Source organism: Sciurus carolinensis, chromosome 15 (assembly GCF_902686445.1).
Source record: "Sciurus carolinensis chromosome 15, mSciCar1.2, whole genome shotgun sequence".
Taxonomy (NCBI): Eukaryota; Metazoa; Chordata; class Mammalia; order Rodentia; family Sciuridae; genus Sciurus; species Sciurus carolinensis.
In genome coordinates this window covers 80,671,895-80,695,463 of record NC_062227.1, presented here as the reverse complement: position 1 = coordinate 80,695,463, position 23,569 = coordinate 80,671,895, and the positions used below count along the sequence as shown (strand labels likewise).

General features: G+C 56.2%; 1 protein-coding gene across 4 annotated transcripts in view; it reads left to right on the top strand.

Moving 5' to 3' along the window:
• Nucleotides 1-23,569, top strand: part of Mbp (myelin basic protein) — a 111,713-nt gene that overhangs the window by 33,474 nt on the left and 54,670 nt on the right. For all 4 annotated transcript variants that reach the window (XM_047526262.1, XM_047526259.1, XM_047526261.1 and 1 more), the window contains exon 3: nucleotides 13,806-13,893. In XM_047526262.1, coding sequence (XP_047382218.1) covers nucleotides 13,806-13,893 — 88 coding nt within the window. The remainder of the gene's footprint in view (nucleotides 1-13,805; nucleotides 13,894-23,569) is intronic.

Sequence of the window (23,569 nt, the reverse complement as noted above, 5' to 3'; positions counted from 1 at the left end):
CCCTGTGAAGACCAAATGCTGGGGCCGCAAGCCCAGGCTGCCGTGCCCAGGGCTTGTGTGTTGCCCAGCCAGATGCTGACCAGCTGAGCTATCCCTGCAGTGTCCTGCATGTGCCCCGCCCGGGCAGGCAGGAGACCATGAGAGGAGCATAAGGAGGGAGGAGCTCGTCCATCCTCACCGCTGAGAGGACAGCAGAATGGCACCAAAGCCCAGGCCACCAAACACCAAGCCTGTGTGGCTTCCCCACCTCACACCGCCCTGAAGTGGCGGGTCACCAGGCCTCTCTCACAGTAGGAGGCGCAGCACAAGAACCCCCTTCATTCCGGCGTCAGACACCTGCCCTGTGGCAGCGATGTGGCTGGTGGCCTTCGAGCACCAAGGCACTGGGGTCCACTTTCTCCTCTGGCTGCCGCGTGCTGGCAGTGGCTACGCCGGTCACGTAGACGGCCTTTCTCCACCAAGACACCTACTTTTTTTGTGAGAACTCTGGTAATCTTTAGTTAGGGGCATGTTGATGAGCTCAGGATACGGAAAGTACAGGCCACCTGCAGCATCCCGGTGTGACACGGACACGTGGAAACACCTGCTCCCATCTGGAAGATTCTCAGATCGTGGGCAGGCAGGCAGACCTGTGCCTGCACCTTGTCCTGAGCCGATTTTAGATCTCTTTGTCCTGAGCCAGCGATGTCGTTAATACACACAGTTACAACATCAGAATTTACTGAATGACACGGAATCCACGGGCCACACCACTCTTGTCCGTTCCGTGACAGTTCACTGAATGCTCGTGGCTCACCGGGTAACCATAAGCCACATCAAGGCTCTTTTATTCCGATCTTAGTTTCTAACATCTGTAACACTCAAGTCACACACCACACAACACAAATAAGCAGAGGTAGGCTGGGGAAGGGCCCAGGCAGCCACGGGGCCCAGGAGGCGGAGCTGAGAGCAAAGGCAGGAGCAGAGGAGAAGGTAGAGTCCCCACGGGTGGTCAGCCAAGAACAGGAACCGGAACTGGCCCAGGACCTTGTTCAGAGGCAGAGCTGTCATAGACTCGCGTTCTGGCCGAGGTCCTGTGACGGTTTCACAGCGTCAGCCTGGAGAGGGACTTGCTTGGTGATGGCGGGCAGATGAGTCACACTCTGCTAAAGCCAGAGGACAGAGATTCAGAGGTTCCTGGCCGTGTTGATCTTCCTGGGCAAGACTTGTGACAAGTGACCAGGTGATGGGGTCAGGGGCTGCCATAACCAGTCTCAGGTGCCCCTCCTTTCATGAGTCTGTAGTGAGGGGTTCTCATCTGGAGAGGTTGAAAGCCCGTGTCTGCTGTTCCTGACGTGATCAGCCATGTGCACGAGTCAGGTGCTCCTTGATGTGCCTTGTAAGTTGGCATGTGTACATTACTTATCAACCTGTGCCCTGCGGCAGTGCCAGGCAGATAGGTGGTGGTTGTTTACTTGTACAAACAAGCGTAGTCGTTGCACCTCAGCACTCATGTTCAAATTGGAACAGCTCATGGTAAACAACTGCTTTGCAGAATGGAGTAAGAAAGGTTAGACACAGCATGAAAACAACTGTTCTGTACCCCCATGGAGTCACCCAGGGCAGGCGCAGCCTGAGAGCTGCTGTTCTACACTATGGAGTCACTAGGGAAGATACAGCCTGAGAGCTGCTGTTCTACACACCATGGAGTCACTCAGGGCAGGCACAGTCAGAGAGCTGCTGTTCTACACCATGGAGTCACTCAGGGCAGGCACAGCCTGAGAGCTGCTGTTCTACACCATGGAGTCACTCAGGGCAGGCTCAGCCTGAGGACCACTGTTCTACACCATGGAGTCACTCAGGGCAGGCACAGCCTGAGAGCTGCTGTTCTACACCATGGAGTCACTAGGGAAGATACAGCCTGAGAGCTGCTGTTCTACACCATGGAGTCACTAGGGAAGATACAGCCTGAGAGCTGCTGTTCTACACACCATGGAGTCACTCAGGGCAGGCACAGCCTGAGAGCTGCTGTTCTACACCATGGAGTCACTAGGGAAGATACAGCCTGAGAGCTGCTGTTCTACACACCATGGAGTCACTAGGGCAGGCACAGCCTGAGAGCTGCTGTTCTACACCATGGAGTCACTAGGGAAGATACAGCCTGAGAGCTGCTGTTCTGCACACCATGGAGTCACTCAGGGCAGGCACAACCTGAGAGCTGCTGTTCTACACCATGGAGTCACTAGGGAAGATACAGCCTGAGAGCAGCTGTTCTGCACACCATGGAGCCACTCAGGGCAGGCGCAGCCTGAGAGCTGCTGTTCTGTACACCATGGAGTCACTCAGGGCAGGCGCAGCCTGAGAGCTGCTGTTCTGTACACCATGGAGCCACTCAGGGCAGGCGCAGCCTGAGAGCTGCTGTTCTGCACACCATGGAGCCACTCAGGGCAGGCGCAGCCTGAGAGCTGCTGTTCTACACCATGGAGTCACTAGAGAAGATACAGCCTGAGAGCTGCTGTTCTACACACCATGGAGTCACTCAGGGCAGGCTCAGCCTGAGAGCTGCTGTTCTACACACCACGGAGTCACTCAGGACAGGCACAGCCTGAGAGCTGCTGTTCTACACCATGGAGTCACTAGGGAAGATACAGCCTGAGAGCTGCTGTTCTACACACCATGAAGTCACTAGGGCAGGCACAGCCTGAGAACTGCTGTTATACACACCATGGAGTTACTCGGGGCAGGCACAGCCTGAGAGCTGCTGTTCTACACCATGGAGTCTCTCTGAGACAGCACAGAATGTTCTTTTCTCTCTGTCTCTCTCTTTGTCATACACACACACACCCCTGGAAACCTCCTCTTGGCCTCAATCACAGAACACAGTAGTGTCTTTTAGTAGGACGATGGTCCTATTTGGCAGTCACTGCTCCATGGCCTGCTGGCTTCCTGTCTCAGGACCCCTGCAGCTCAGGCCCACACGGCGGGGATGTTCCCAGCAGTGCTGCCCAGTGGGTAGCTGCTAAACATGGGTGGCTCAGCACAGGAACATGGCTGCCTCGGCTGAAGGGCCGAGTTCTAGTGTCATCTACTTTCGAACATCTTAGATGTAAATAGCCTTGTGTGCAGGTGGCCCCCGTGGGAGAGCCCAGCCCCACTGCACGCGGACAGTTACACTCACAGAGGCCGTTGAAGAATCTGAAGAATCGGCAACCCAGTTAGGGCTGTGGGAAACTCAGAGGGACCTCATCTGGTTTGCAGTGGGGAAGACTGCAGGAAATCTCTCGGGATCTGAGGGAAGAGGTTTGTGGTGAGTGCGGGAGAGCAGGCTTCCAACCGGGGCGCGTCACTGCACCCAGCAGGAGGGAAGCCGTGCCCCTTGCGGGGCAGGACGCCTTGCTGCCGTTGGACCAGAGCCTTCCAAAGCCGGCTCTACGGCAGACTCTGCCACACCTGGACCGGAACTGCTCTAATTGTGGAGTGCGCTCACAGAGAAGTCTCTCATCACGGCTTCAGCGTGGAAGAGTGGCCACAGGTCCTCTCTGGACTTCAGGCCACTAGCAGGTGTTTTGTCTGTCTGACATTCTGGGGCCTCAGAGACCTTGTAAACGGAGGGTGGCAGAGGTCCCTTGGGGACATCAGTGTGACGAGCTCACAAGGCCAGGTCTTGGCAGCCCTCATTAGTAGTGACACCAGCTGTTTGGGAGCCGGGCCTCGGGCCACGTGAAGCCAGTGCACACACCAGCCAGGGACACAGGCTCCTGCCAGCCTCACCCGCTCCAGCCCCGGGCCTGGCTCTACATCGCTCCTGTCGGACCCTCAGGGTCCCGGAGTGAGCCCCTTCCTGCTGGGGCCTGTGGTGGCGTGCTCAGGAGTCCAGGCACAGACTTGCCGATCTCGCGGTCAGGCTTGGGAAGGTCAGGTCTCAAGTTAGGGGGGCCGTGGAGCAGGTCCCCAGCCTGCTGCCTGCAGGGGTCAGGCCCAGGACCCAAAAAACTCCGGGACACTCACGTCCCATGAGATATGACCTGTCGTCTTTCACTCATGATCTAGGGTTTGGATTTTGTTTTGTTCATTCTTAGGAGATGTAGCTCAGTGGTAGAGTGCCCCTGGGTTCAGTTCCCAGCACACACACACACACAAAATTAAAAAGGGTTCTTTTCAGATCTTTGTTGAAATATAAAACACTGAGTCACTGTGGTTCGAGACGTGGAACCCCTACCTTTCTGGCCAACTCCTCAGCATGTAAAGAAGAGCCTGTCTTCTATCTTTTGTGCCTGAGCATAAAATAATGTGGATTAAACCAAACACTAAGAGTTTAAATGTGATTTTTTGAAGTTACAACTCCTTTGTTGCTCAAAAGTATTGTTTCATGAATAACTCAGGGGAACCCATTTGATCTGCTTTTTTCCTGGATGGCTTAGATGTCACGTGATCTGTTAGAATGTGTCAAACACTTCATGAAGAGGTTTTTCAAAATGTTTCTATGACCTATCTTCTCATAACCCTATCTGACTGGATTTCACTACCAAGGATGAAACCAGGGAGAGCCTGTGGCCTGGACAGCATAACTTCCAAAAGTGCTCCTGTGGAGGATGCCACACTCAGGCCGGTGAAGTGTGGCTTCGCCTCTGATGGATCCGATGATGGGCTCCTCTCTGCACACTGTGCGTGAAATTCTCAACACACGCCCATCGAGCCAGGTGGTGCATCTTGCTGTTGAATATGCAGAACCAGGCACTAGCTGTGTGCTCCTGCAGCCCTGCAGCCAGGCGAGCAGGGTGTGCTGCTCTATGTGTCCCTCTGATCGCAGGGACGGCAGACCTGCCTTGGAGGAAAGCCCTGCTCTGCAGAGAGAAGCGGCAGCTCCACCTCACAGCCTACTGTTCCTGTGGAGCACGCGAACCTGAGGAGGGTGGTGCACTCGAAGTCCGTGTGAGTCTCTCTCCACCTCTCAACCTCGTTGCGTCGGTACTTGCCCCGTGAGCTCACTGAACAGCCCGATGACCCTCTGGGACAGCTGCTGGGAGCTGGTTTAGTGGGAGAGGACACTGAAGAGGCTACGGGCTTGGGCAGAGCTGAGCATGCAATTCAGGAACATTATGTCTATGCTTAATGTGTCCATGTTTCTCTTTTGAGCAAAAATGTGCCTTGCTCCAAGTCTCTGACCGATCACCATGTTACCAGCACTGCAGGAAGCAGTTAAATAAATAATCACATGGGACCAGAGAATAGTATTGTGGGAAAACTAAGTAGGAATGATGTTATTATATAAACTAAAGGGAATGTATTCACCTTCCAAGTAAGACCAGAGCTTCCCTTGCCTCAGTGTATTTGCATTAATGTAGAGTGCTTTTGAGCTGAATGAATGCCGTTCCGTGAATTAGCAGTAAGCGCACTCTACTCAAACTTGAAATTCACTTTACTACCGAGCTCTTAAAGCGAAGCACTGTGCTGAGCAGAATCTCTCCCTCTACCCCAGCCCTTCCTGAGCTGACCATCCTCCTTGCCCACATAGCCAGTGAGTCGGAGTAAATGGCAAGGTGTCCGAGTTCCTAAAATAGGAGCCAGGGTCCAGTGGTGTCCGAGTTCCTAAAATAGGAGCCAGGGTCCAGTTGTGTAACAGACCTTGATAAGCAGTTTCACTGCGATGCTAGGTAATATTTATTTTGGTATGGCTTCTGAAAGTCAACGTTGAATATAATCTTGAGCACATTTCTTTGCCTTTGTTATTTGGAGAACTCTGCAATATTAATCACCCTACAGAGTGATCTCACAGGAAGTGTGCCTTAAACCAAGTAGATAAAAAGGCCATTTGCTGACCCACAGCTGTGTTTCCTGCAAGGAAAGGCACCAGGACCTGCCCCCAGTGTCCCCAGCCCCAGCTGGTGAAGCCGTCGAACTTCCTGCTGACTCACCCTTTGTGGACTTTGTCTTGTTTTGCAGTCCTGAGGATGAGCCCGGGACCTGGCACAGGGTCAGCAAGCGCGCTAACACCAAGTCACGCCCCAGCTCTACAGGTGTCTTTTGAAGCAGTTTTACTGAGATGGAATTCAAATGCCATACACTTCACCCACTTAAAATGTGGAATGCAGTGTTTCTAACTGTTACGAGCGGCAAGGAGGAGTCAGTGAGAGTAAATCTGGTCCAAAATCAATTGGCTTTTATTTGATGCTGATCACACAATCATGTATAGTTATTCTAACTTTTAGTCACACCAATACCACACACAACTTAATCACTAAATTATTATAAGCCCCGAATAAGCAAGACTCACTCCTTACTGAGGCCCGTTCCTAAGGTCCACTCCTGTGTGACCTGTCTTGAGTCGAAGGGCAGCGGCTCCCAGAGGTCCGTCAGGAAGACCGCTCAGGAGATCTCGCTGGGGAGCTCCCTCCAGCCAAAGTCCTGATCGGCGAGGACGGTTGGAAGGCAAAGGAGGGCGGTGAGGTCACGTCACGGCAGGCAGGCCGGGTGGAGACGTCTCAGGCAGGATGCACACGGGCAGCTCTGCTGTCACTTCCACAGGAACGTCTCGGTCACAGTCAGGATGATGGATGGTCCATCAAGCAACGAGCAAGTCAGTGAGTCCCTTCAGGCTTGGCGCAACACTGGCATCTTTGGTGTAAAACGGGGACTGGAGCCAGGCTCATCCTGAGTCCTTTTAAACCCTTTTTATCAGACCCTGCCAGCCGGTCTTGGTCCGAGGGAAGTTAGTCATCTTACTCAGGGTCAGTTGCACGTGTCTCCAACTTGGGGGCAACGTCAGTCCTATCTTGGGGCAACACCACATCATTACCTCATTACAGCACAGAGTAAACAAGTTGTTATTTTTTTTTGCAAGTTACACAGCACAAGTTGTTCTTTGTAAGTTACACAGCACAGAGTAAATAAGTTGTTTTTTTTGCAAGTTTCACAGCACAAGAATGTCACACATTTAACTTTGCTCCTTACACTAACGCAGTCACTGATGTGTGCAGCCGTCTCAGGCCCGTGTTAGAAAGCTGGTGTGCCTGGTGAGGGCACTGACCGTGCCCGTCAGGGTCAGCCATCGCCACCCGGCCCTCGGCCACCACCAGCCCTGCCTGGATTCCCATCAGACGTCCCTCGGGTGAGCTGTGTGTGCAGCCTGTGTCTGCCCTCGTCCCCCAAGCATGGTGCAGTCGCAGTGTGTGTCAGGGCTTCATGTCCTTTTATTGCTGAACAATATGCCTCGCAGTAACGTCCAGTGTTTTCACGATCTGTCCTCCAGTTGGTGGAGGTTGGGTGGCTCCTGCCTTATGCCTGCTGCACTCTGTTGTGGTCAGCCTTCGTCTCTGGACTGTCCCCGTGGGCATGCTTTCACTTCCCTGGCGAGTGTACCTAGGAGTAGAATTGCTGAGTCACGCGGCGGCCGCAGGTTGGACTTGGGGGAACTGCCAGCCTGTTTTCCACGCACTGCAACACCCGCCCTGCCCACTAGCTCAGTCCCCTTTGGTTCCACCACCTCTTCACCCACAACCATCGCTCAGCCCTCTTGATTCTGGCCATCCTGCGGGTGAAGCAGTAGCTCCTTGTGGTTTGATCTGCTTTTCCTTAATGGACGGAGACCTTGAGCCTCTTTTCACGTGCCTGTTGGCATTTATGTCCCCTTTGAGAAAATGTCCATTCAAGTCCTCCGCCCATCTTTTTAAATTAGGTTTCCTTTTGTGGTTGAGCTGGAGGGACTCTTCTTTTTTTTAGTAATTTTTGTCTTTGTTCTAATTGGTTCTACATGACAGTAGAGTACATTTTGACCTCGTACACAAATGGAGCATAGCTTCTCGTTCCCCTGACTGTGCGTGGGGCTGAGTCCCCCCAGTAGTATGATCCTATGTTGGAGGGGCTCTTTATCGTCGTGGATGCTTGACCTTGTCAGATGTGTAATTCCGAGTATTTTCTCCTGATCTGAGTTGTCTTTTCACTTTCTTGGTGGGTCGTCTGCAGGAGGTTTTAATCCTGAGGAGGTTCTGCCTGCCCGTGACCTGGGTGCTGCTCATGCTTTGCCGGTCATGCTTTGCCCACTGGCCTCCTTTCAATGGCTCGAGGAGCTTCTCACCATTGGTCCGTCTCGACGCTTGTCCTGTTGCTGGTTTGAATGCCTTCGTGAGACACTCACCTCCGCCAACCTCCTAGGAAGCAGCCTGGCTTCCCTCCCTCCAGCTCTTTTCTTTGCCAACCAGGGGCTCCTGACCAGGTGTGGTTTGCCCCCGAGGGTGACGTTCTGTTTGTCACAGCTGCAGGTTCCACTAGCACTTAGTGCGTGGAGGCCGGAGTGTCTGCTGAGTCTTGCTGCCCCACCAGGAACCTGCCCACCACTGGCCACGATGCTGGGGGAGACCTGACTCCTCGTGGTCAGCCCCACCTGACCTGCTGCAGCCCAGGGAGGAGGGGCCTGTGAGGCAGAAATGCTTCTGGAATTAATTTTCCCTCACAGGCCTCACTCGGACCCTAAACTCTGTCAGCGTCTTGCTGGTGTCTTTTGTTACTTATCCGGAAACCATCTAGAACAAGAGTAAGACTGTGGTTTCTTTTTTTTTCTTAAGAAACATAAATGCTAAGCAATGACTGTGAACTTACTAGCGCTGTTGGTGTAACGCCGGTGTGCACGCTGCCTCTGTGCCGATGCTCCAGTGCTTTAAGCTTCCAGCCACGGTTTAGCACAGACATGATTTTTAACCTGCAGAAGGCATTCCATCCACACTGACACCAGCAGACGTGAGGCCCGGGGCTGCCTGAGAGCCCGCCCAGGAGGCCCTGCAGGAGCCCGGCGGCTTCTCCACCTGCTGCAGTGCGTTCACGGTCCTCGAGAGCCTCAGCCTCTGCACAGCCAGCCCTGCCCAGCCTGGATGTGCTCTGTGTGGAAGGAGCCATCTGCTTCTTAAAAGGAGGGACACACAGGGAGAATTTGCATGCAGAGCTCACAGTTCCCCTGAAAAACGGTGTGTTCCCAGAGGTGAAGACGGACCTGCCCGGCTTCCTGGTCCACCCTGGGTCATTTCACCGTGGACGTGGACATGAACCTGAATGCCTCTGCCCCACACAGGTGACTGGCCACCTGCCTAGGTGCTGCCATCCACCCATCAGAGCAGCCGCTCAGCTTCTCTTCAAACTTGGGGTCCTGGGGTGACTGTGCTTGGTGACATCCCTTCTCAGCTAAAGAGCCCTAGGCCTTTACCCCTCATCCGGAGACCCCGTGTTACCCAGAATCACTGGAACTGTCTTCTTTTGCCCCCTCGGAAGCCTGGGGCTGGGGCTCTTCACCACAGGCTCCCAGGCTCCTCTGGGCTGTGACATAGCACCTCGTGAGCCGTAGCAAGCCACTCTGCTGACCTGGGGCAGAACTGCAGGTGAAGCACTCACACATCTGCCCGCCCCATCCCTGTCTTGAGCTGCTGGCTCACCCGCACCAGGGGCAGGGGATGGCGGTGCGTGGGCAGGCTGGAGCCCCCATCCAGGTGCAGCCCCTGCAGCCACGCCACTGTGCTGAGCAGAGACCTCCTATTAGGGCCTCCTGGATGGAAAGAGCAGGAGCCAGCAGGTAAACCCTCGGCCTGCCTGCGAGAGGAGCCTGCCCTCACCTGGAGCCGCAAAGGAAGAGGGAGCCTTGTGAGCTCTGTCCACGGCCTTCCCATGGTTACTCCCCTCAAAATCCTTCTCACACCCACAATTGCCCAGGACGTGCAAACAGTCCAGTAGACGGGCCACAGTCCATCGAGACCTTGGTCTGTGACCCTCCACAGAATCCCCGTGGTCTCCGGATGAGCATTTTGGATGTCCGTCCTGGCTGTTCTTTGGGGTCCTGCGTGCTCAGACGCCATGGGGCATTCTGCCCTGGCCGCAGGCCAGGTCTGTCTGGGAGCCAATTTCCTGTGAGTTCCCGGGACTTTAGGATATTGCCGAATGCTCAGAATCCATTCCTGCACGTTTTCCTTCCATGACCGCCTGTGGTGGCAGTGATTCAGAGTGTGACCTACAACAGACTTTGCCAGTGTTGCTTTGGGACAGTTTTAACGTCTTTCTTCTCTGAGATGTGAGTCCGAGCTTTGGTAATAAGCTTTTCGCAGAGATGCTTTTCCTCTCCCAGGCCCTTCTTGGCTGGCTCTGAGAAGTTTCTCCAGGGCATAGAAAATCTTTGGTGTCATTCCTACAAAAATGGCCACCTCCAGTGGACAGTGATAAAAGTGTATTTTCACCTACAACTTGTGTGTGGGTGTGCGCAGGCGCAGGTGTGTGAATACATGTGTACTCATGTGTATGTGAATGCATGTGTACATACAGGTGCAAGCAGGTGTGCTGTGTGTGTCAATAGCTCTACCAAGTAGGAAATCTCAAGTGGCAGGTGAGGCACGAGCAGGGCAGGCATGTGCTGGGGTGACCAGATGCTCCCGTTACAAAGGAACTGGCCTAAGCCGGCCTCCGACTCCCAGCAGGATTCCTTGCACGGGGTCCTGGCTGGCACCGTGTGGATACACGCCACTCAGCCTTCTCCTTCACGGCCCCACGTGGTCCTGACCGAGGCAAGTGCAGTACGTTCCTGGAGGCCGAAGGAGGCCAGTCTGTGAGTCCATCCCAGCCTGGCACAGGGCCCATGCCAACCCCCTGGGAAGCTGTGCTTGAAGACTAGAGTTCAGGGCCAAGTGACGTCTCTTCCGTGCTCTACTCACAGAACACAGGAGACTGGCTGCTGGTTCATGACAGAGCCGGAGACGGGAAGCTCCTCAGGACCAAAGCAACACTTCTTCCTCCGCCTCCTGTCACTTGTGGGTGTCGGCATCCAATGTCTGGGCCCTGCGGGGGATGGTGTGTTTCCGGTGGCTTCTGCAGCAAATCACACTGAGATGCTGGTGGTTTGGTGGAAGTTTGCTCTCAGGGTGTGGGCAGGGCTGGCCTCCCCAGTCCTGCACCCCAGCAGCCCCAGCCTGCACTGCTGTGGCTGCAACAAACCCCTCTCCTCCCGCATCACGTGGTGTTCTCCCTGTGTGTCTGCATCCGGATTTCCTTCCCATAAGGACACCGCTGGATTAGGACCCACCCTTATCCACTGTGACCCCTCTTAACTTGATGACAGCTGGAAAGACCCTACATCCAAATAAGTTCACGTTTGCAGATAAGGGGGGTGGGGGTTAGGACGGGCACATATCTTTCAAGGGACACGATTCAGCCTGTGGTGAGAGTGAAATTTTGTGGCTAACTGTGGAGTTTGAGAGAGTCTGGGGAGCACAGTGTCTTGGGTTACACTCTGCTCAACCAAAATGGTAGAGCAACGTGTTGGGAAAGCCCCCAGCTGAATCTCAAAAGCCCAGGAGTAAGTGACTTGCACCTAAAGAACAGAAAAGGAAGGATTCCTTGCTCAGTTTGGCAGAACATGGCCTGCACATGACTGTGCTCGTGAGCTTGGTGCCTGGCCCGCACTGGCAGCACCTAAATAAGCATCAGTGCACGACTGCCTTGGGGCAGAACTGCAGGCAGAGCCCACAGGCGGAGGAGCTCTGCAAGCAGCGGGGAGGACCGGCTCGCGTGTAGCCCTTGGTCTCGTGGAGCACCTGGCTGGGGCCCACAGTGCCTCTGTGCACGAGGCTCCCCACCATGGTCCCAGCTCCTCACCGGCCAGGGCACTCTGCACACGAGCCTCCTGGTCGCAGCGGGCAGGAGAGTCCTTCCGTGCCATGCCCGAGCCCTCCCTCCTCTCCCAGAGCACCCGCCGCCCTGGTGAGCACAGCGAGTGCTCCTGCTCTGAACAGACCCTGTTCACAGATTAGCCATGACGGTGTTCACTGCAGTGGCAGGCCCAAGTCCAGCTGCCCAGAGCTCTGTGCGGGGTGGGCAGACCCGGGGAGCTCCCGAGACAGGAAGCTGCTGGCTTCAGGCCATTGACCAGCACTGGCTGCAGACACAGCCCAACTGCAGACATTTGAGAACAGAAGACCAGGACACCCGAACTCCACCCTGCCGTCCAGCCCAAGTGCCGCTGCAGCCGCTGGGTAGCAGCCCTGTTCTCTGTTGGGGCCGCTGGGCAGGGTGCACACGGGGTGGGGGTCCTTGTGGGGCCAGCCCCAAGTTGTTGCTCCCCAGGCCCCACGCGGCCGCATGCTGCTTTCCTGGCCCACAGGGGGCAGCACAGAGACCTTCCGAGCCCCGGAGGAGAAGCTCTGGATCAGAGTGGAGCAGAGGAACAGCCCCCCAGCAGGGAAAGAAGGAGCTGGGAAGAGCCGCCAGCTGCCAGGCGCCAGGCACCGGGCAGACCCCACCTCCTCTCTGGGTTTCTCTTAAAATCTCCACTTCACTTAACAAACACATAGGAGCAGTTTCCACGTGCCAGGCACATTCTGCCCACCTTGAAACACCAACTTATCCTCATTACAAGCATGCCAAGCAGTATTCACATTCCCTGCCTTTTATTGATGACAAGACAGAGGCACAGAGAGGCTAAGAGACATGCCCATGGTCACACAGCTGGTACTTAAGTCAGAGAATGCACCCTGTGGTGTGACTCACAGCTGTGCCTTCTCCTCTCTCCAGAAGGGAAGAATATAAAATCAAAACCATGCAGACTTTAGGGGCCTGGGCTAAAGGCTTCAGGAGATGAGGGGTTGGTCTGGAAAACAGTAGAGCAAAATAAGTGCAGGGGCCAGAGTCAGAAGCCGCAGGGAGCCGTGCCCTGGAGAAGCAACCTCTGGGACTGGGGTGTGGCCGGGCTGCCGCCAGAGGTGCCGGAAAGGCCTGGAAAGGTCCCGGGGTGGCTCCTTCGGCTTCCAGAAGCCCTCCTGCCCACGGGCATCGTGATAAGGCTCACGGCTCAGGCAGTGTGGCTGTGATGGAGGAAAACAAGCACAAACAAGCTGAAAGGCGTCGCGAGCCTGGTGGGGTCTTCGTGCCCGCTGGACCACGGGCGCCCTGCAGCACCCAGCGGGCGGCCTGTGTGTGACGTGAAGCGTCCGGACCCTCCTTCCCAGGCAAAGGCCAGAGGCAAAGCAGTGGCCAGTGCGAGCCCCTCATGGGAAGACCAAAGAAGGGGACATGCCTGTGCAGCCTCCGTGGCGCAGCCAGGGACAGACCCGGAAGGAGGGGACGTGCCATTCCCGGGAGGGGCGGGCGGCCTGAGCACAGGCCTGCACCCCGCGGGGCTTTGAATCTGGTCTCCTGCACAGCAGCATTGCACATTGAAGTAGGGGAGCAAGGAGATGCTCGAGTACGGGAGGCAGAACCCGCCCTGCCGTCTACACTCGCGTTGAAGCTGTGCACCGCACATTCTACACTTGAGCAGAGCTCAGGATCCTGCTGCCTGCAGGGCCCCAGACAGTAGCAGAAGGAGACCCAGAGGGGAGGCAAGGAGCTCGGCTCCCTCCAAGGGCACGGATTCCCAAGGAGCGGGATGCGGCCCACCTCCCCGCAGGGGAAGCTCCCGCCTCACAGCAACAGGGTGCCCCCAGACTGAGCACCAATTTCTGCCCCCAAAGAATGAGTCGGCCTCCAGTTAGCCAGAGCTGAGGTTCTAGGAAGTCGGTCCTGCCCCAGGTCGCCACCTGGCCATGGGCACCCTCCCGGGTTAATGGGTTGAGACCCAGCTGCTCACTTTACCCAGGCTGGGACTCAACTTCTCTTGCATGAGATGGTCAGAGGCACCAAGGGAGAGGTGAGCACTCAGTTAGAGAACAGGCCGGAATCCGGAATCCCCCAAGAAAGCCCGCCCCTGAATTGGGACTGCCTTCCCTGCTTGGAGACAGACAGAGGGCAGGGAGGGTCGCGCCCTGCGCTCGGGAGCTCTGAAGCACCATCTTGAGGGAGGACTCTGCTGCGTTCTCTTCCAGGACGGTGGCGCTCACAGAGGAGAACCTGGGAGAAGGAGGGATCTCAGTGAACTCGCCCAGGCGTCCTCAGAAGACAACGAGGTGTTCGGTAGGTAGCGTGGGCCTGGCCCGCCCACCTCCGGCCGCACCGAGCACGCACGTTCTCATGGGCGACCCGGTCTGTCCCGGGTGCAGTCGTGGGCCGAGTGGGCATGTGGAGAGCGGGCCCCTGGTGACCTTGTCCTCTCATTTTCTGTGTCTCTGGCCCTCTCGTAACAGACCTGAGAGCGTGGGGCTTCTCCTTTTTGTGTGGTCTTTCTCTCATCCTCCGTCTCTCCTTTTGTGCGCGGCGTTAGGAAGCCTAGGAGCGCCATCTGCAATGGCGGAGCGGGATGAAAAGGCACCGGCTGCGACAGCCGCTGCGTGTGTGCTCCCTGCAGCCTCGGGTTGCTGGGAGATCGCTGCTGGCGGTTTTCATAGCGCCTCGCTGAATGTGAGCTGCGGTGCATAGGCCTTGCTCCCACTTTCCTCAGGAGCGGGTAGGGCTGCCTTTTTCTGCTTTTGAGTAAAAGTGGTTGAATCCATTCTTTCCTCCTGACACCCAAGTCCAGTGACTTGCCTGGGACGGGCAGGAGGGCTGTTCTGGAAGCTCCCCTCCTTTCCATTCTCCACTTACTCCAGGATCGAGGACAACAGGGGTATCAAGTGTGCCTGGATCCCCAGAGCTCCCTGCCCCGAGGGAAAGGGGAACAGGTTTCTGATAGACACTGGGGCCAGCAGCTCCCTGGACATACGCCTCCTGGCCTCTCCTTTTCCCTCCTAAACAGGTCACTCTACCCCAGTGTTCTCGATCTTGATTAGCTGGCTTGTTCAAAGTCCCTTCTCTTCTGCACTTATATTCCTCGTGGAAAGCACATTAAGTGCAGCATGTCGTTGCCGCCATCCAGGGTCTTCAGCTATGTGAAAACCACACAGCCAAAAGGCTCAAGGAGAATGAGGAGGCTCCGCGGACGCCCTCCCGACGTCTACTGCTGTGTGTCCATCCTCACGGGAACTGCCTGGGGCCTTCCTAGCACAGTGCCCTGCCTGCAGGGAGTGGGTCTCCATTGCAGAGCGGCAGAGGGAAGGGCAGAGGGCAGCAGCACGGGCACCTGGGAACCATGGCACGCGCTTAGAATCTGCAGGGCCAGGCACCCTCTCTGTGCTGGACGGGAAGGCAAGTGCTGGCCATGTTCAGAGTAAGCCCAGCTGAGGGGTCGCAGAGCAAGTCTCCTTCACTGCCCTCCTGACTCGCACGTTCCAAGTGCACCCAGTAGCCAATGCCCAGAAGAGACGTGCAGCGAGAGCTCCGCAGCAGAGAGCCAACGTCCAGTTCCAGGGCTCACTGCTCAGCATACGTGTCCTTTACGGTCAGCGACTGCTTTCAGGGTCATTTGTCACCACAACAGCCATCCTGCCGCCATCACCATATAGGCACACACACCTATGCGTGTGTGTGTGCTGTCGGGACTCCCAGGGCCCGTGCAGACCCCCTCCAGGATGCGGAGGCCCATGCAGACCCCCTCCGGGACGCGGGACCCTGCGATTCCTGACACGGTCTCACAGCAGCCCCTGAGCCTCGGTGTGGACAGTTACTGCCCAGGGCTAAGTGAGAGCCACAGAAATGCGTAGCTCTTCAGTCTCCGGGGATGCTCCCGCATGTGCCTGAGGAGAAGCCAGCTCTGTTGTTGCTTACTGTGACACCAGGGCCCAGGACGGCGCGAGGCCCATGCCTGTCCCACGCCGTGGCCCTGTGCCATCCGAGCCATCTCCCTGCGGGGCAGATGCTGCTTGGTTCCTGGCCAGCTCAGTGCAGGGGAGCCCAGGGGCCTGCAGCCTCAGACACCCTCAGTTCCCCTGGTCAGCGGGCCTGGGGGGCCTTGTTCGCTCCATTGGTCTGCTCGACACTCCCCGCGATGCAGATGCGAGCTGCTGGTCTTCTGCCCCTGAACTTCGTAACCTCCCGTTCCTACCCCTTCGTGGGAAGCCAGTCTAAAGGTGCAGACGGACTGTTAACCTGGACTCTATGACTGGGGAATGTGAGGCGGATTCTTCCGAGGCTGTAACGTGGTGCGGATTTTGCTCCTGCTGACGGCAGCAGCTCCTGCCCCTTCACAAGTCTCTCCTGCCAAGGCAGCTCTGAGCCTGGCAGGAAAGCAGGCTCACTGGCGTCTGTGAACCCGTGTGTCCGTGGGCAACTGCGTCACTGGCTTCTTTAAGCTCTTGGTAAATTTCCTCTCATCAGAAGAATGCAGTCAGAGATGTGAAAAAGGAAGAGAAAGTCATGATCCCTTAGCTAGCAGATCATGGCAGGACAGCGCCCCACCCAAGACCTCTGGGGATGCCAGAAGAAAGCAGTTCTGGGTGCCAGGCTCCCCAACCAGGAGCTGGACTGGAGAGTGAAGGGCAGCTGGGCCGGGGACTGAGGGCCTGCCACCTGTGGCTCACACCTGGTGCTCCACGTTGCAAAGCCCAGCGTGAAGGAGGACACGTCTGTGCGTCCTTGCCAGGCCGCAGCTGACCTAGTGATGCACATTCAGGTGGTGTGGACTTCACGGCTGGTCAGACTCCTGTGAGCGGCTGCCTCAGAGATGGGCAGCACGATTCCAATCTGTCTGTGGTTTTCCTCTGACAGACAGCACTGTGGTTCCTCTTCAGAGCTGTTTGCCTCGTTACACAAGGAGGAAGGAAACGTCTCGGGCGCGGTAACCTAGAGAACCATGTGTTGTCCAAACTTTGGGGAACCAGGTTACTTTGCAGTAAACCATTTGCTGAGCTGCACTGGATCCACACATCCATGCCCACTGAGCACGCTGTCCTTGTCACTGAAGACCACGTGAAGGAAGGCAGCAGGGTCCCACCGACCCCTCCAGAGCTCTCTAACCACCAGCCCAGTCTCCACTCTCCCTCCCACCAGCAGTGCAGAGCATCCATCAGAAGAGGGCGCCCCTGCCCTCTGGAAGGGACGGTTCCTCCCGATGGGCCGTCGGACTTCTGGGAGGTCTGAGCTGAAGGGTGGGGAGCTCCTCGCATTGCTCGTGAGCACACTCGATGACTGCCAGGGCCAGGAGGCTCGCCCCGCAGGCGTCACCTTCCACTGCCCTGCACGGCTAAGCCAAGCACACCAGGACAGTCCTGCCGAGAGCCATGGCAACTCTGTCCAGCAGAGACACGTGCTGAGCACGAAGGGCGTCCATCTCAGCATCGTGTTGGTCCACGCGCGGCCCTCGGCCTCTCCCAGAGCACGAGTGAGCTCACGGTAAGGAGACGCGCAGGCAGGCAGTGAGATGTAGGGACAACTGTGGCGCCTGGGCCACGTCAGGAAGGACCACGACGTGTGGACGGGCTCAGCGCCGCTTCACCTCGGCCGAGGGCTGCCCGCTGCCTCCATGGACTCCTCCCCACGGCTGCTGGGTTTGGCAGGTCACTTGTCTTTGTGTCTTGGCTTCTGCGTTTGTGAGCAGGGCTCACAGCAGGGCCACCTGTGCCCGGGAAGACAGGGTCGCAGGCGGCGTTTGGGAACAGTAGCCACCACCACCACGAAGACATCCACACGGGCTTTTCAAAGGATGCAAAGATGCCTGACGGATTCTGGTTCTGCTTCCTGCCTAGAGTTTCATCAGAGGCAGTCACGAGGTACCAGTGGCCTCGAGGAGGGTTTAGGAAGTGCGGAGATTCGTTGCACCAGGTCCCTCATGGTGACAACCTCAGTGACGCCAGCAGCACCCCACAGTGCTCAGCACTGAAAGGCTGGGTGCTGACTTCGGGCCTGGCTGGCCGGGGACAGGATCCAGGTACTCAGGCCTCTCCTCGGCCAGGTTGGCTCGGTGTCCATGGCACAGAGGCCCAGTCCCCAATCCAGGAAGGACTAGGAGGACTTGCCCAGTGCTCCTGGCCCTGGAGGCACCTCAGGTCTCAGGAGAAGGACAAGAGAGGGTCCACATGGGGTCAGAGGTTTGACCATTGGCTCCGCCGTGGGCTCCCAGGTAATGGAAGCGCAACTCCGTCGCCTCGCTCCTGTTCTCCCTCCATTGAGCTGGGTCTCCACCTGCTGCGTTTCAGGGTTGTCCAGGGTTCCCTGAGGACAGTGTGCCCCATGCAGGATGCTGACATTCATGCCGCTTTCAGCCAGACTTACGCCCACATCCAGGGCTCACGTCCCAGCGTCACGGGCCCACAGAAGGTCAGACGCTGATGGCTGACGGGACGGGGGCCTTGCCTGGTGTACACCTGCCTCCCTGCGTGTGCCCTCCTGCACACTCAGTCCCGGCTCCCCACTCGTCCACTCAGGTGGTTTTGAGCACCTTGCAGGCCCCGTGCAGTGCTCCAGGGGTGGGGTGAGGGGGACTGAGCGAGAGGAGAAACTGCAGGATGTGGAGGGGCCGCCCGCGAAGTGGCCCTGGTGGGGTGGGAGGCTGAGGAAGGACACGTTTCTGGCAGAGCCGGTGGAGGAAGCCGTTGCTTCCGTTCACCTTCTCCAGTGCTGGGTCAGTGATCACCAAGTCCTGGTGTACAGGATGCATCCTAGCAGGTGACACCCTCGAGCGAGCTCCCGTACCCCAGTCTCCGCCCCCGTCCCCTCCCAGTGATGTGTGCCACTGAGCAGTGTGGCCCTGTAGGACGGGTGAGCGGGACAGGTGAGCTCCCAAGTCCCAGAGACTCCCTGTGACCACCTCTGACGTCACAGCCCAGTCAGGGAAGGGTGGCTCTCCACCCACCCGGCATGACTCAGAGACCCTGGTGGCTCAGAGGGCAGAGCAGGGAGGGTCCAGGAAGAGAGGGAGGCACGTCCATGGGGGTGCCAGTGCCAGGCCGGCGGCCTTCATCCCTTCCCCGCAGGTCCACCGCTCAGAGCTATCACAGGAGTGCTCCTTGCTTCAGGGGCCATGGGGTAGGGACATAGAGGCTGGGCCCTCCTGCAGAACAGGAGCCCCTCCAGAGGAGTGGACACTGGTCTATGTTATTTGCTGCTGAACCCCAGCTCCAGAAGAGGGCCTGGCTCATGGAGGAGCCACCTCAACCCTGAGCTCATGAGCCAGTGACCAGGACACCTCTCGGCTGCCCAGTCCTCACCTCTTTCTAACGCAGCCCCCACAGACTGCGGCAGCCCCACAGAACACCCCCACGTAGCATATCCAGAGTGCCCTCCCGTGAAATGCTCTGCTCCAGCTGCAGCTGCACCCGTGATGTGCAGCAGCCTGGGGCTTGTGCATGTGAGCATGTGCACTGTGCATGCGTGTGCGTGTGCCCTGGGGGATGCACACTTGCACACGTGTGTAAGTGCTGTTTCCATTGGAAATACCCCCCTGATTCAGAGAGTGCTCTTATCCTGCGAAATTAGGAGTCTCCAAGGCCACTTGCATTCCAGTACTCTCATGAAGATGGCTGGCCCAGTTAGTCTGTCCTGTTTGACATGATTCTACGTCAGGCAAAACCGGGAAACCACAGCCAGTCCCAGGGGGGAGAACCCACAGCGCTGGCCTCGCATGGCTGCCTGGGCCTGAGCAGGAGCTCTGCAGGAGCCAGCGTGGAGCAAGGAAGCAGGGCGTGCCCAGGGCCTTCCCGGCCAGCAGAGCAGCCCCAGGGAGCCCCAGGTTCCAGCCAGGATGTGGCCGGGGACCAGCAGGGCATTCCAGGCACTTCAGAGAGCACTGGGCCAGGTACCTGGGGCCACCCCAGGAGGTCATAGCTACACAGGCCCAAGCAGGCCCTTCCTCTGCTCCCGCCGTAGCAGAGCATGGCCTTCAGAATGCAGGGTGCCACGGAGAGTCACTTAGGGTCAGCAGAGCACAATGGGACAGCTACAAGACCTCTAGAACAAAGAGGAATACAGGCCTCACAATGGCAGAGAGCAGCTGTGATGGGCCTCGGCCAGTGAGGGAGCAGCGTGTCCCAGCCCAGGATGCGCAGAGCCTCCTGGCTGCCAGGCCCTCTGGGGACCCGCGTTACCCACACAGTCCCCTCGATTCTTCCAACCTTCGAGTCTCACTCCAGTTGAAAAGCACCGCCCTCTGGTCTCCACCAGTGAAAGGTAGTACTTCTGATTCGCCTCCCCCACCAGCCTGCATGTGTCACTGGGACTTGGGGGCGCCTGTGTGCTGTGGGGTCCTTCTTCTTCCTCCAGGACCAGGAGTCTGGACGTGGACCCTGAAGGAGGACCCCCTTAGAGGCATGCTGTCAGTGAAGTGGCCTGTGGCCGTCTCCCAGCCTGTCCCTTCCCACCCCAGGTCTCTTCCAGATGGCGCGTCACAGGCCCTATGATGGCTTCCTTCCCCATGTAGTAACTGAGAATTACGCACGCCCCTGTTTCTTACACCAGTTCTTCGGAAGTGGACCCCGCTTCTACCAAGAGCATTTTGACACCAACATTTTGTGGGTTAGAGGAAAGAAGCCTTGAAAAGGAAGGCAGACGTCCCTGCTTAGACTTAGCCACGCTGCAGCCTCAGATCAGAGCCCGGGCTCCGCTCCGCTGCTTTTCTCAATTTGTTTTTCTCCTTGGATGGTTTTTTATTTGATGTACCAAGAAGGATGTTCGTGATCATCATTCCTAATCGCCTCCACTGAGTGGAAGAGCCCCGAGGAGCTCCATGCACTTTGTGACCGAGGAGCCCAGTGGAGAGAGGCTTGGTTCAGCCCCTTGCCCGGGGCTTCCACCTCCACCTCCTGCCTCTAGACCCTGAGCCCCTCCCTGGAGACCAGAGCCCCAGCTCTGGAGGTGACCATGCATTAGCCACTTAACCTCTACCTACTAGACTGAGCCACGTCCACAATGGTGGGTGGACTTTTAAAATAGATGAAAGAATCTTTATGGAGGAAAGGCCAGTTAGGGATGCCCATGTCGCTCACTAGCCAGAGGTATCTAAGTTACTCGATGTGACTCGGGCACTTAAATCTGAACATACAGGTTGACTTTTTTGTACCCTGGCCACTTTTAATGTCAAGCTGGACGTGTTGTTCCAGATCAGATGAAACCCGTGGGAGGCTCTCCCCTTTCTTGCTGCTGCTTTCTCTAACGAGGGCTCTGCCTGGCCCAGTGAGTTGTTTATTCCCCCTACGGTTTGCCTCCACCTGAAACCGCTTTCCTGAAGCGGCTTTAATTCTCGTCCTGGGCCGTTCCTCCTGACGTCTGTGGGAAGAATCACAGGTGCTGCGGGCAGGTGTAATTACAGCCCCGTCCCCGCCCAATTCTGGAGCGGCTCCCTGGTGAGGACGCAGGGCGGTGGCCCAGCTGGACGTGAGGTCAGGCAACTGGCTGGGCCTCCTCGTCCTAAGGCACTCCTGAAACGCCGCTTGTGCCCCAGGGCAATCTGGGTGGTGAAGACGCTGTACGTCCTCAGCAAGCAAAGGCCACAGAGAAACAGCACTCGACACACACTCACGCTGCTCCACAGGCTGACACGTGGGGACACGCACACTCACCCTACACACCGACCCATGAGGGCACTCCCCCCACTCACTCTGTAACACACGAACACGTGAACACTCACACTGTAATGCATGTTCACACACAAAGACACTCCCACCCCCACACACTCACGTGTGAACACACTCACACTAACATTCACACACAAACACATGAACTCTGCTTCACACATTTACACACAGACACACTCACACTCTAACACATTCACACATGGACACACACTAACACATTCACACATGGACACACACTCTAACACATTCACACACGGATATACTCACAATCTAACACATTCACACATGGACACACGTGGACACTAACACATTCACACATGGACACACGTGGATACTTTAACACATTCACACATGGACACACACTAACACATTCACACATGGACACACTCACACTAGCACATTCACACAGGAACACACTATAACACATTCACACATGGACATTCATGGACACTAACACATCCACACACGGACACACTCACACTCTAACACATTCACACATGGACACACTCACACTAACATTCTCACATGGACACAGTCACACTAACACATGGACACTAACACATTCACACAGACACACATGGACACTAACACATTCACACATCGACACATGGACACTAACACATTCATATATGGACACACATGGACACTAACACATTCATACACGGACACACTCACACTCTAACACATTCACAAATGGACACACATGGACACTAACAAATTCACACATGGACACACTAACACATTCACACATGGACACACGGGGACACTAACACATTCACACTTGGACACACTCATACTCTAACACATTCACACATGGACACACGTGAACATGAACACATTCACATGTGAACACACTCACACTAACATTCACACATGGACACATGTGGACACGAACACATTCACATATGGACACATGGACACACGTGAACACTAACACTTTCACACATGGACACACGGACACGAACACATTCACACACGAACACACTCACACTCTAACACATTCACACTAACACATTAACACATGGACACACGTGGACACTAACACATTCACACATGGACACACACTCCAACACATTCACACTTGGACACACTCACAATCTAACACATTCACACACGGACACACACTAACATATTCACACATGGACACACATGGATACTAACACATTCACACATGGACACACTCACATTTTAACACATTCACACGTGGACACACACTCCAACACATTCACACTTGGACACACTCACAATCTAACACATTCACACACAGACACACACTAACACATTCACACATAGACACACTCATACTCTAACACATTCACAAATGGACACACTCATACTCTAACACATTCACACATGGACACACGTGGACACTAACACATTCACATATGGACACACTCATACTCTAACACATTCACACATGGACACACTCACACTCTAACACATTCACACATGGACACTAACACATTCACACACAAACACACTCCTGGTGCGCTCTTTCACATTCACACATGCTCACGTGTCAGCACACACTCACTCTCTTGCACTCTTCACATTCACACCGTAACACAAATACTCACAGTGGTGCAGAGGGCACACACAGCAGCATCTCCAGTCCCCTGAGTGTGCGTCGTCCTGAGACCAGGCCCCGCAGGCTCAGGGAGCCAGGCTGTGCAGAACCAGCCTCTCCGGGTCCAGATTAGGGAGACTCAACTGTTGACCTCGCTGTCAAACAGACTTTGTTTCCTTTGTACCCCAAACACAGATTTCTTTTTATTATCTTGAAATAACCCTTCATGGTTCTGCACATGTTCAGGGAGCAGCTTCTTTGCCGACCTCATTCTCAGGGTGGCGGTGTGGGTACCGGTCAGCAAAGCAGCCTGAGCACGGGCCTCGCAGAGACTGCTGCTCCCTGCCCACAGCTGCTGGCTCCACGGTGAGCAGGCGTGGATCTGCAGCCTTCTCTGCTGACCTGGTGGAGCCTCCGTCCTTCCCTCTGAATCTGGAGGTGTCTCACGTGCTGCTGTGGACCCTACTGTTTCGGGCATTGTATTTCACGGCTCTGCCTGGACACAGGTGCTTGGTTCTCTTGGGCAGATGCCAGCAGTGATTGCTGTATGTCTCTGTCTTGTGCAATGAGGGGTTCTCCAATTGAACCCTGATTTGTGGCTGCCCACTGCTGAGGCCTCAGGGCCAGTTCTTTCTCCTGGCTCTACTGCTGAGGCCTCAGGGCCTGTTCTTTCTCCTGGCTCTACTGCTGAGGCCTCAGGGCCTGTTCTTTCTCCTGACTCTACTGCTGAGGCCTCAGGGCCTGT